The 12,017-nt window shown below is 40.7% G+C and overlaps 1 protein-coding gene across 15 annotated transcripts in view; it reads right to left on the bottom strand.

Moving 5' to 3' along the window:
- BPTF (bromodomain PHD finger transcription factor) overlaps positions 1–12,017 on the bottom strand; it is a 58,848-nt gene that overhangs the window by 3,822 nt on the left and 43,009 nt on the right. For 12 of the 15 annotated variants that reach the window (XM_054221224.1, XM_054221221.1, XM_054221234.1 and 9 more), the window contains 7 exons: positions 11,623–11,705; positions 8,863–9,088; positions 8,076–8,425; positions 4,537–4,710; positions 3,452–3,644; positions 2,354–2,438; positions 295–481 (listed from right to left, as the gene is read on the bottom strand). In XM_054221224.1, the coding sequence (XP_054077199.1) occupies positions 295–481; positions 2,354–2,438; positions 3,452–3,644; positions 4,537–4,710; positions 8,076–8,425; positions 8,863–9,088; positions 11,623–11,705 (1,298 nt within the window). The remainder of the gene's footprint in view (positions 1–294; positions 482–2,353; positions 2,439–3,451; positions 3,645–4,536; positions 4,711–8,075; positions 8,426–8,862; positions 9,089–11,622; positions 11,706–12,017) is intronic. The other 3 variants (XM_054221229.1, XM_054221233.1, XM_054221236.1) reach the window with 1 other exon arrangement.

The following is a 12,017-nucleotide window of genomic DNA, read 5'->3' as shown; positions in this document are numbered from 1 at the left end:
TCATTTACGACACTGCCCAAATTTGCATCTAACAACTCATTTTGAACAAACATTACAAAGTAACCTCCATAAAATCATATTTAAGCCTTAATTTTGACGGAAAATGACAGCTGGCTATTACAGAACAGATTTTTATTTTTTTTTCCCCTTGAAAAGAAAAGCTGCTGTCCAGGAAAGCGCACGGAGCGGCAAATCCCTGTACGAATGCAAGGGAAGCTCACAAAAGCATTAAGGAGATTTTAGGGGACAACAGAACATGAGGACGAAGAGCAGATGAGGAAGATTTTAGCTTACCTGCTTGCCTTAAATCCTTTTAGTTTCTGTACAAAGAACGATTCGAGAACTTCTGCACACTGGTAAAAAGGGGAGTCGCTTGGATTGTAGTAACGACAGTTATCAAAAATTTTGGTCATATCTGCCACAAATTCCGTGACCTTTTTGTAGTAACGTTTCAGTATTCTTTCCTCCATGGTGGCAAGGTCTTTAAAGAAACGAAAGATTATTAAAATGAGACATTTTCATCCCAAACAGAAGCTCGGATTGTGAGGCTGTGGGAAGCAAAGCCTATCTCGGTTAGTTGCTTTCCCCGAACGCTGGCTGTGAGGCGGTGACACCAGCAGGTCTCCTTCAGGATCCACACTTACACGTGGAGATGCCGTGTGCAGCTAAAGTAAAATGCAAGTATCAAAATGACATTGGAAAACGTGGGTCTTTGCAGGAAGCTACTTGCTTTTTCTGAAGAAATTAAGGAGAAAAAAAAAAGTCAGACAAATCTGGACTCAGTTACTTGTGCTTTATTTTCTCTACAGCCCTCACTGAGGTGGAGTCCTACGCGTACAGGTAGCAGCTATCGGACCTTCTGATGATTTGTTTGAACTCCTGGTTGGCTTTGAATGAGTTACCAGTTCTCGTGGGCATACGTGCGTTACCTCATGGCACAGATGAAAGAGATTTCAAGTGCAGGATCATGCAAAATGCCGGTGCTCTCATTCTGACTAGACACATTAATGAGACCGGAACGGTGAAGCAAGCAGCGATTGTCCTACTTTAATGCAAATGTAAATTAAAAAGAGGGAGAGGAACGAGAAGTGCCAATTACAAATGTAGCTGTCTAAATGTATAGGGGCACTTTTAGCTGGAAAAACAATGACCTGCTCTTGGAAAATGCCCTTAAAATGCTTACTTTGAAATGCCAGTCATGCCAGAATGTGTAAAAACAAACCTAGATGGGCCCAGATTACCCCGTGTATTTTACACATGTTTACTTGCATACTGACAACTTTATTTTCCTGCTAGTTACATCAGAAAGAGCTGAATACACTTTTGTTCACTTCAGTCAACCATCATATGCTTAATTACGTTATTACTTGAGCTTTTCTTATCAACTTTAACCCATCAATTACAGAGCAGGCACTATTTAGCATTTTCATAACGGCACAATCCAAAACTTTGGAACAGAAAAGGAAACGATTCCTAAGCAAGGTATTATTTTCAGTCAACGTACTATAATTTTGTCAAGATACTAAATTTAACTTTCCTATTTGTGGGATCAATAAGGAGTAGGTGGGAAAGATCAAACGCTACACCAGCTCTCACTGAGACGTGTGAAAAGGTACGGGTTCAGTAACTGTAGGGAAAGGAATAACATTTAGCAACACCATTTCTGGCAGGAGGCAGATGTCCCCAAGAGGTTTCACATTCACATGCTTACCTAGCTTATTCCTAGCTAATTGCTACGGTCTACTGAGATCAGAGTAAAACACTGTGAAGCTGCCGCATCTCCTCTGCCACTTCCCCCGCCCAGCGCTTGAATCAACTCTTGTTCATCTAGCTTTAAAGACGAATTACATACAGCATGAAATTTAGTACACCACCAAGTCGGATGAAGATAATTTTAAACTCCACCTTCAGCCGCACGTCAAACTTAACTGTATTAGCACCGCGTCCTCCTCAAACTCCAGAGTACGCAACCCCCCCTTTGTAGGAGGAACTGGTGCACAAAGACAGAAAAAAGCCAAGCAAAGCAAAACATAGCAAAATTGTCCTCTTGAAATAAATGCAGTAATCTAAAACCAAGAATTCTATCCTACTGCTGAACTGAATTTCCCATTTTATACATCAGTCCAACGGTATTTAGGGCTAAGAAGTTAGCTCAAAGTAGATATATTAACCCTCGTGAGCTTCTAAATATATCAGTGAGAAATCACATTGTTTCATCTGCCTAACAGCAAAAACTGTGTATTCTGCAGAACATATCTTTAAGATCCCTAGGACGGAAATGGTCAGCAGGCAATTAATTTGACATTCGAAAACCCGAATCCACTCACTCGCGCTATTGCTCAGAAACACTTACCCATCGGCTCTTTAATGACACCATAATAGTCTGGTGCATCGTTGGGATCTACTGGTTCTAGGAACGGCCATGCCATCTTGTGAGCCTGTCAGGAAAACAAGATACAATTAAAAAAAATAATTAAGTTAAATTTGCGCTATTATTAGCTAAATATTTTCATTATGCTTTTATCTGTTGGGGTCTAGAGATGAATTTAAGGAAGAAGCGCAGCATTATACGAAGAGGTAACTAGTTCTCATCTGATGACTGGGTAAAGTTTTAAATTTTAAAGCTCAGTGTCAATGACTGAGTAGTTGGTCTTCAAAACGGGAAACAACGTGAAATTCAGACATAACAGGATACGGCGCTACACAGGCTGCATAGAAAAGGATGCAAGGAATTTACCGAGAGCGCTTGGCTCTTCACACCCAGAAATCAGCCACTGTTTTCACTTCCAAGTACTCTAAAATTAATGTGTTTTCACAAATGTCTGCAAAATATAGGACAACACAAAACGCTGCTCTTTGAGGATTTCTGTTACCACACAATTATTTTACCCAAATTCTGAAAACTTCTTTACAGTTGTAGCAGCAAAGGCCTATCTGGGAGTGACAGATAAACCAGAAATATGCTGTAACAGACAGCGAGGTAATCCTTATTATCAGGACGCCATCATTTACATGCTGATAACGACTTTCTGTGGGAACACTCTTGAAATCTAGTATCTCTGAGATTAAAGTAGAGAAAGGTAGGCCAGAAATTACAGAAAACTAATCTGAGAGCAGAACATCGCACCTTCTACACGCTGTGCAGTGAGGCTGCCGCTCCGCCTTTTGGTACTCTGCGCAAACCTGCTTCCTTTAAAAGCCTTCCCCTGAAGAGACTGTTTAGTTTCGCTACCTCAGAAGCAGTGATATACTAATTATTGTAAATACTCCTCAGCACTATAATACCAATCAAGTTTGCAGCTGACACAGTGGCATTTCTCACAAAGAAAAAAAAGCTTTGCGATTTCCTTTTTATAAAGTCTCAAAACTACTAGAAGAGAAATCAAAGCCTACTCCCTAGATATGTCCTACAGAGTACATCACTCCGCTTTGCTGCCACCCTTATTCCCACCTGTAAGGAACGTAGTACTCTTCTTAAGCCTTCATAATCTTTATCAGTTAGTGGACTGAGCACAGTCATGGCATCTTCGGTGGACTGACACTGCGGACACACGTACTCATCAATGAGATCTGCCTCGCTTTGTAAGATGCCAACACAGCGCCCGTGATACCAGTTCTGACATCGGTCGCAGCCAATGTAAAATCTGCAAGAGCCACAAAAATGTTAGCGACTTGATCTGTGGAATACAACGGTCACATTTAAATACATAAGCCTGCAATCCCCTGCACGCAAGCAGATACTCGGCACGATCAAGTACAACAGCGTAACGTAATATTTCAGACGGACAAATTCTAATTACACTATTCAAACTGCTTTTATATTTGCAAACAGGCTAAATTACAGACCATTTCAAAATTAGTTTCTAGATTTTATACTAGACACTTTCAAGCAATCAAGATTTCAAAAGTCATTCCTCTGCTTTAGAGTTGAAAGGAACAGTGTAATGCCAGAAGTCTCACCCAACCAGTATTCCAAAATAATTCAAGATACATTTTGTGCAAACTGGGCTACAACTAGGGCTCGTTTCACTCTGTACAGCCGTTTTTCAAATGGAAGCTTCAGTCTTGTAATTGAATACGGGAGGGGGAATCTATGACACAAAGCCTTATAGTAAAGATACCGACCATATACCCCCATATGAAAATTATACTTTCTACCCAGATCAGACTAAAGCACAAAAAATTCCACTAAATACTACATTTGTCTTTTAATCTAACCATCCCTTGTTAAAGAAAGAAAGAAAAAAATAAAATTCCCAATTTAAAGTACACGGTTTTTTTGGTTTTTTGTTTTTTTTTTTAAGACAAACAAACAAAACCAACACATTTTCACCACCCTGAAAACGTCACTTTTCCTAAACATTTACTGTATAGAAACATTTTGGAGAGGAAGACAATTACTGAAAAGCAATCGGTATTACAAACGAGTACAACATATGCAGAGTAACTTGGGTTTTGCTTTGTAAGGAACAGGTAACCACAGTCAGAGCAGTTTGCTACCTAAACATCAAAGAAGAGGTTCTTATCAGAACTCACTGCGACTCATCATAAGGTGTTCTGCAGATACAGTACAATTCCTCACTGCTGCCCTCTTGTGCCCGTTTACAATCATTACAGATGTACACATCCATTTTCTTAGCCTCCTTTTCTGTGATGCCAACACATTCTCCATGATACCAGTTAGTACAAAGATCACAGCCAATATAGAACCTAAAAGTATTCACAATGAAAATGACAATGTAATTGTCATTTCAAATGGCATGGCACTTTTCCCTGCTCTTCTCCCTGATGCGCTTTCTCGCTGGCCTGTTTCTTCAATTTTCTGTCTTGGTTTCCCTGCTTCCTAGCATTCTAGCCTCACAAACTAACATCTCATGCTGCTGCTATGCTGTCAGTAAGGTCACTTGGGTCAATTTTAAATTGACAGTTCATTAAAATGCACATCAATATGTAACCAGACTTTTGACAAAACTGGGCTAAAAACGTATGTCTCCAATGCGTGTGTGAAAAACTGTAAAAGGCACAAAAAGACAAGGCCAAAGAAAAAGATTTACATTTTCAAAACCGTAGCTCAAAAGCCACTGAAACATTTCCTTAAGATTTGAAAATGTAGGTCTCAGTTAATTTAAAAAACAAAAGCAAAGCGCAAACACCAACTAGGAGTTACGAGTATACTACGAAGAACATGCATACCAGCCATGGGTAGGGTACATATTGGTATAACATGATATGAAAGAAAACTGGGTCAGGACATGGTTGTCGTAATTGCCTTTTTTTTTTTTTGGGGTGGGGGGGGGAGGGAAGGGCGCACTGAAAAACAGATATTAAACTACTCAAAATTGCAACAAATTGGAACGTGGACCTTTCTTCAGAGAATAATGTCTACTCTCAGACACAGCTGTGTGACGGAACCAGATGTGGTATGACACAAAGCGAAGGGGACCAGGTACAGAATCATGGGAATGGGACCTTGCACAGAATGATGACAAAACTGTAAAATATTATGCAAGGATGTTTGACATTTTGTGTATGGATATCTCAAAACATACCTATGACTAGTGACAACCAACCAGATGGGCGAAGTTACACATCCATTCTCTCTGCCTAAGCAAAAGCAAGCTGACTCAGAACCTCCATCCTCCTAAATTTTGGAGACTGCCAACCACCTGCCAGGTGCTGCTGTAGGAATTCCTGCCCCCCGCCTGCAAGCACTGCCCGCCGGACACTGCACACCAGCAACAGGACAGAAGCTAGCACGTGTTCCACAAAACAAGCATCTCTAATTTCTTGGGCATCTGCATACGTCCCGCATACTCAGATCCTCCCTTTTCTCTTAATTTTCAGTCAGACAAATCCTAAAAAAAATAAATAACATTATCATACAACCCAACCTTCCATAAAGAATGGACAGACACGGCTCCTTCCGACAACTATCACCAGCGATTCAGCCCGTGTCCTCTCGCCAAGAGGGACCGCGTCTGTTTGCTCCTGGTGATCTGGAAGCACGTTTAGGCCTGGATGTAGATGCCGAACCTTGGCACCAGAATGTGGAACGGGTGTCACACGATGCTTTAACAAATACGTTGGAATCTCAGTAGGAATCTTAGAAGGATACCCTTACTGACCACCCTCGAAACCAGCATGAGCAAATCCTTACAGCCCTGGAGTATCACAAACCAGAACTAAACGTAAGAGATTTGCAATAAAATACACAACAGAACGACTTTTGAGGATTTACTACGTCCTAAAAAATGCATCGGGTATTCACAATATACCACAAATTAGCTTTTCAAGCAGCACATCTATCTTTTCTGAAGTAGAAGACAGACACCAGCACAAAGAGGAGTATCTGATGCCTATATACATAGGAAAATAAAAAAAGTTTATCAGAAAACCGTTTTAAAACTTGACTAATTCCTTTCTCAATAGTGAAAGGATAATGTGGTTCAACAGTACAGTCATCGTTTGCAAGAACATAAAATTTAGAATTCATAAAAAGCAAAGCAGCTGAACTGAATCATATTGCTAAGTATACTACTAAGTTATTAACATTTCATTTTCTTGAAGTTTTTATTCCGTGCATTTAAGCACAGTTCTCAATTCAGGCCTCCAAAACTCACCCTGTGCCCACATTTCTCACCAGCTTACTCAAACGCCCACTGGAGCCGGAGTGAGTCTGATGAATCCTTTCGCCCACAGAATTCGTTCATCCCATTTTAGTTTTGTGACAGTTCTATCGCTCACTAACAAGGGCAGCGGTAACACACAGACCTGTGTTCGGTATCACGACCAAACGAGAACAGGGTATCCTCCTAAGTTTACTAGGTGATAGAAAGCCTAACACAACGTTCTGACTTGAAGCGAGATATCCCTTAGACATCCCTTAGAATGAACAGTGAATTAACAACAGCATCAGAAACCCACTGTTCCTACAGCAACGGCAGCACAGAGAGCCGTGCCATTCCCCACGCTGGTGTAATGGTCAGAGCTGCTGAACTGCAAGGCAAGGTGAAAAAACCCAAAGACCTCAACTTCATTTGGAAATACATCTATATACTAAAAAAATAAAAGGCTAGAAGGAACCTCAAGAGATCCCCTAGTCCTGGCCCCACCTGTGGAATGAAGAACCCTTGCTGGAGTGAAAGCACCGCTCCACCTCTACCCTTTCCTCCTGTTATCAGCACTTCAATCACCACCAAATGACACCAATTAATACTCTTTGGTATTGTCGCTTGTTGAGCAGACACATACTCACTTGGAACTGGTGTGAAGTCAAATTTATTTACATACATCTCTACACAGCTATCACATGTTAACCATTGCTAGTTACTGATGGCAGTCACTTCTAGCTTAAGCAGAACTGCGTAACGCTGTCCCCTGCAACCCACTCAATCCTCTGCTCCAGCACCTACGAAATTTCTTCACAAACTTTGTACATAGCGTAAATATTTTTCCTCGTCCACAGTCAGAATCAAACTACAGAGAACTGCAGTTTTCACTTTGTCAAATGCTTACACGTTCTTTTTTTTATCAACCCTGGGATGTAAATTATAACACACAGAAAACATTTCTACCTGAAACATTGTCCAAAGTGAACTGCACTCCAGGAACTCGGAACGCCCTTTACTGTCTATTGACTTACCAAAAACCAGTAATTTATTGGAAGACGGTACCAAAGCTATTTCTAAAGAACACCAGCTACTTGTGCACAAGAAATTGCTCAAACCAAATTGTCACTTGCTTCCGAGGCAGAGGCAAAACGGCAAAAGAAAGAATAAGAGAGAGGAGGAAAAAAAAAGAAAAAGAGTATGTGCATGTGAGACAGAAAGGTCATACAATGGAAACATGCAAACAAGTAGAAATATAAATCATGTACATTAATAGTATAAATCAAGTATGTTAATAGTTTTGTAACTGCTAGTGGAAAACAGAGACTTTATTCTTTATGCCTTAGTGATCACTGCAATAACACCTGCTACCCTATCTCCGGTTCTAGCACTACCTTGCACTAACAGCTAAACACTAAAGCTAAAGCTAGGAATACACAGGAGAGGGCTACGGCGTTGGCTACTCACTTAGACTCATCGTAAGGCGTTTTACAGATGCAGTAAAGCTTTGTGTCCTTCTTTGTTTCCTTTGAGGTAGTAGAAATCATTTTCTTTTTCTTGGACTTGGAAGCTGACGAATCTTTCTCCTCCTCTCGCTTCCTCTTCTGGGAGGATACTGGCATCGGGACGGTGGTGGAGGAGGAGGAGGTGACGCCGGCTGCATGCTGTGGCGGCGGCGGCGGTGGCAGTGGTGGCGGCGGCGGTGGTGCAGCGGCTGCAGCTGCGGCTGCTGCAGCTGCGGCTGCTGCTGCCGCGGCAGCTGCCTGGGCTTTTTCTTTTTCTTTCTTAATTTTAGTCAAGTCTTTCTTTAGCTCCTCCTGAAGTATGTTAAACGAATAAATAGAGAGTGAGGGACTTCATGTGATTATTCCAGGACAGGATTAAAATCTAGACATAAATCCCAATGCTTAACCAAAAGAAAATAATCAGAGCCATTTAAATATGCAATGTTTTAAATGTGCTTAACCTACAATTCACATAACATTAAGGGATGACACTCTTAGCCTACTATGACCCGTTGGCTGTAATTTATCAGAAGCTGTTTCAGGAAACAAGGCAATTTCAGTCCAGAGGAACCCAAGAAGCATAAAAAGGACATATACTAGCTTCGCAGAGATCTGCGCATCTGCAACAGGAACTTCTTCCCGTATCTTTCTTTAAACGCTCACTGAGCAAACAGATAAATCAAAAATGAACGCAGAAATGTTCTCCCCACCCTAAAATCAAATTAGTCTTTGAGAATACCTGTCCTTACCTGCACTTCAATTTGTAGATCCTTGTCCAGAAGTGCTCTTTTTTTCAATATTTCAGCTTTCAGCTGTTCTTTATGCTTGAAGAGCAGAGCTGAGAGTTTAGTAGCATTCTGTTTACTGCGCTTCTGTTCTACGCTCTCTTCTCGTTTTCGTTTCTTAGCTGCCTGTTTTTCCTCTTTGTCTATCTTATCCAGAATATATTTCATCACTTGGTTGCACACAATCATTCTGGGGAAGAAATAAAGGAAAAGTACGTTGTGCTGAGCTGCCTATTTATCCCCAGTTGAGAATGCAGAACCACTTAATTCTCCAGTCTCTGCAAGTCGCAAGCTAAATTACTACATTTCTTAAGACTACAAGGTAAATTTAGTAACACACATTGCTCCCACTCCCACTTATTTACTAGAACACCGCGGGGAGAGATGACGTCCCTAGTTAGGCTCAAGAGGGCCAGTCCCAATTTCATGTTACTGATCATTCCTCTCCTTCCCCTACAAAACTCCAACCAGAGCTAAGGCTTCGGTACGATGAGAGGTATTTTCACTTATGTCCTGGTTTGAGGTAAAACAGAAACAATTTTCTGATTTGTAATTTTACTTTTTAGCTGGGCTTCTTCTAACTGACTAAAGCCTGAAATTAACAGCATATTCTTTAGAAACCGTTCACTCTCAGAGTGATAAGACCTGATTACACCAAGGAACTGTATGCACAGGGGCTCTTGCTTAGACTTATTGCTATAACAACCAAGGTCAGCTAACTTCGCTGCTTGCCCTGTTAGAGGGTCGGAAGCGTGGAAGCACAGAGGGGTCCCACCTGCAGGGAGGAGCAGACGGGACAGGGGACCCCAAACTGACCAACAGGGTATTCCATCCCATCTGCACCACGCTCCGTATAAAAGCTGAGGGATCAAAGGGGCAAGGGGGCTCCGGCTCGCTCTTTCTTCAATGGCCGACGTCTGAGGAGGACCCTGTCTGTTCGTCTGCCTTTGATCCCGATCCGAGCATTCCTGACTCTAGTTCCGGAATTCAGCTCCTGTCCGTCGCTGACTCCAGTCTGGGACTTTCCCCGTGTCTGCTGGTGACGCGATCGTCATCCTGGGAGCTGGATACGGTTGTGTATATATTGTATACTTTTTTCTTTAATTTTTATTATTCTATTATTATTTACTATTTTCTTATTTATTATTATTTTCATTAAAGTAGTTTAGTTCTTTTTCTAAACTCGTAAATCTCCTTATCTCTTCCTCTCCTCTCTGAGGAGAGTGGGGGGGAGGGCCATCTGTTGTTCTGATGGGCCAATCCGGCCAAAACCACGACAACTCGGTTCAGTTTCCACAAACGTGTTTGAAAGAACTGGATGTTGTTTATTCTGATGTGGGATGAAAGCAAGCCGGAAGCCTGTAACAACTTCCAAAACATACATTTCCACCCTCCAGTGACCACCAAATATTACTAAGTTTTTGTGTTTTGCCATAAGGACTGATTTTTCAGTGCATCAAATTCACTATAAAACGGTTCCCAATTTCTTCACTAATGACAACTCAGGCTTAATTTTTCATCTGCTTTATAAATCTCTTTTCCTGCTCATTTGTTCTGCAATTTTCATTTATTCTGCTTTATATTTCAATCAGAAAATGAATGTATTTTGGTTCTTCTGAATTTACTTTTCCCTTCCCATTCTATTTCAAACCCTCTAGAAAACAATGCTTCTCGTTGCCAGAGTGACCGTGAAAAATAACTCCCATTGACACATGAGCTGGAAGCAAACAACAAAATAGCAGCGGCCAGGGCAAGCAGCTGCTGTTAACTCCGTACTCTTCAGCTCAGACGTATTGTCTTTTGATATACATCCGTATTTTGATGACAGTGTAATACGCTAGCTGTTTTGTAGGGCCGTACCATTTTGTTTACTTTGCTCTTTTTACCTGAACTGTATCTACTCGGTTTAGTCTGTTTTTTCACCAGGAAAGATAGCCCAGCTACACTTCTGGAGAAGACAAGACAGCTGTACCACAAAGCAAGCTAGTTAGAACTCTTGTGGACACCGTTAAATGAAGAGTATACGATAACACCTCTTATTCTCGATGCGATTGCGAACATTAGGTGAGTAGCACCTAGTGATACTGTTGTAATCAACAAAGCTTGTACTCTGATTCGATGATCAAAATTTTATAGAAAACATTAATCTTTTGCGTACTGACAACACACACACTCTCTTGTGATTATCCAACTGAAGCAACTGCATGAGTGAAAAGGAGTCAAAATAACCCAAGACAAATGACAAACGCTCCAAATCTGTGTTTAGCACCTTCAGGCATAAAAATCTCCTTTTTTGTCGAATAGCGCTATCTCCCAATTCTTCAACTCCTTCTGTAGAGTGGGATGTACAGTGGCCAAGAATGGAAATAAACTGCCATGATAAAGGATAAACAAAACCCAGGCTTTTCTGCAAGAGAACCATTAATTCTCTATTCTGTGCTCCTTCAAGGATGTTTTGTACCTTGAAGTTAAAAACTGTGGCCAGCTCTAAACACATGCAGTACAAAATTTCACTTTAAAAACATATAATCAAAATAAAATTGAGAATATACAGGATTCGATTACTTAAAGAACGTCATTATGACTGTTACTTTAACCAATTTTTAAAATAGCAAAATGTCTTTAAGTAAGTTTTTACAAACCAGTGTTTTATTATACCACCATTAAAGGATGTTATAGATGTAAAACTTTTGCACGTAAAGATGCACTATGATGGATATTCACCTCTGATTTTCTTCCCTCTCAGCTGGAGTCAGTGTCTTCTTCTGCTTCAAGTGTTCTATGACAGCATTCTGTTTCATAACCACCTGTAGGATGATACAGAATCCAAAATAAAACAGGAAAGCTTTAGCCAGTATTTCATAACATTACTGGGAGAACCAGGACATTTCCTAACTTAAAGAAAAAAAGTGTTATTTATTTCAGTGACAAAATAAAACTGATTTTATCAGGGGAGCAGTGCTTGTTTAAAGCAATTATTTGAAAATGAAATTGAAAATTAACATCATCTCCACCCCCCAGAGAGTAGGATATTTTGCTTATGCCAAGTTAAAACCTAGGGACTAAATGTAAATTGACAGTATTTCTTCAGTGACTGGTTGTTTTATTTTAAGAAATGG

The sequence above is a fragment of the Rissa tridactyla genome, chromosome 15 (assembly GCF_028500815.1).
Source record: "Rissa tridactyla isolate bRisTri1 chromosome 15, bRisTri1.patW.cur.20221130, whole genome shotgun sequence".
In the NCBI taxonomy this organism is placed as follows: Eukaryota; Metazoa; Chordata; class Aves; order Charadriiformes; family Laridae; genus Rissa; species Rissa tridactyla.
This window is presented reverse-complemented; position numbering and strand designations above follow the sequence as displayed.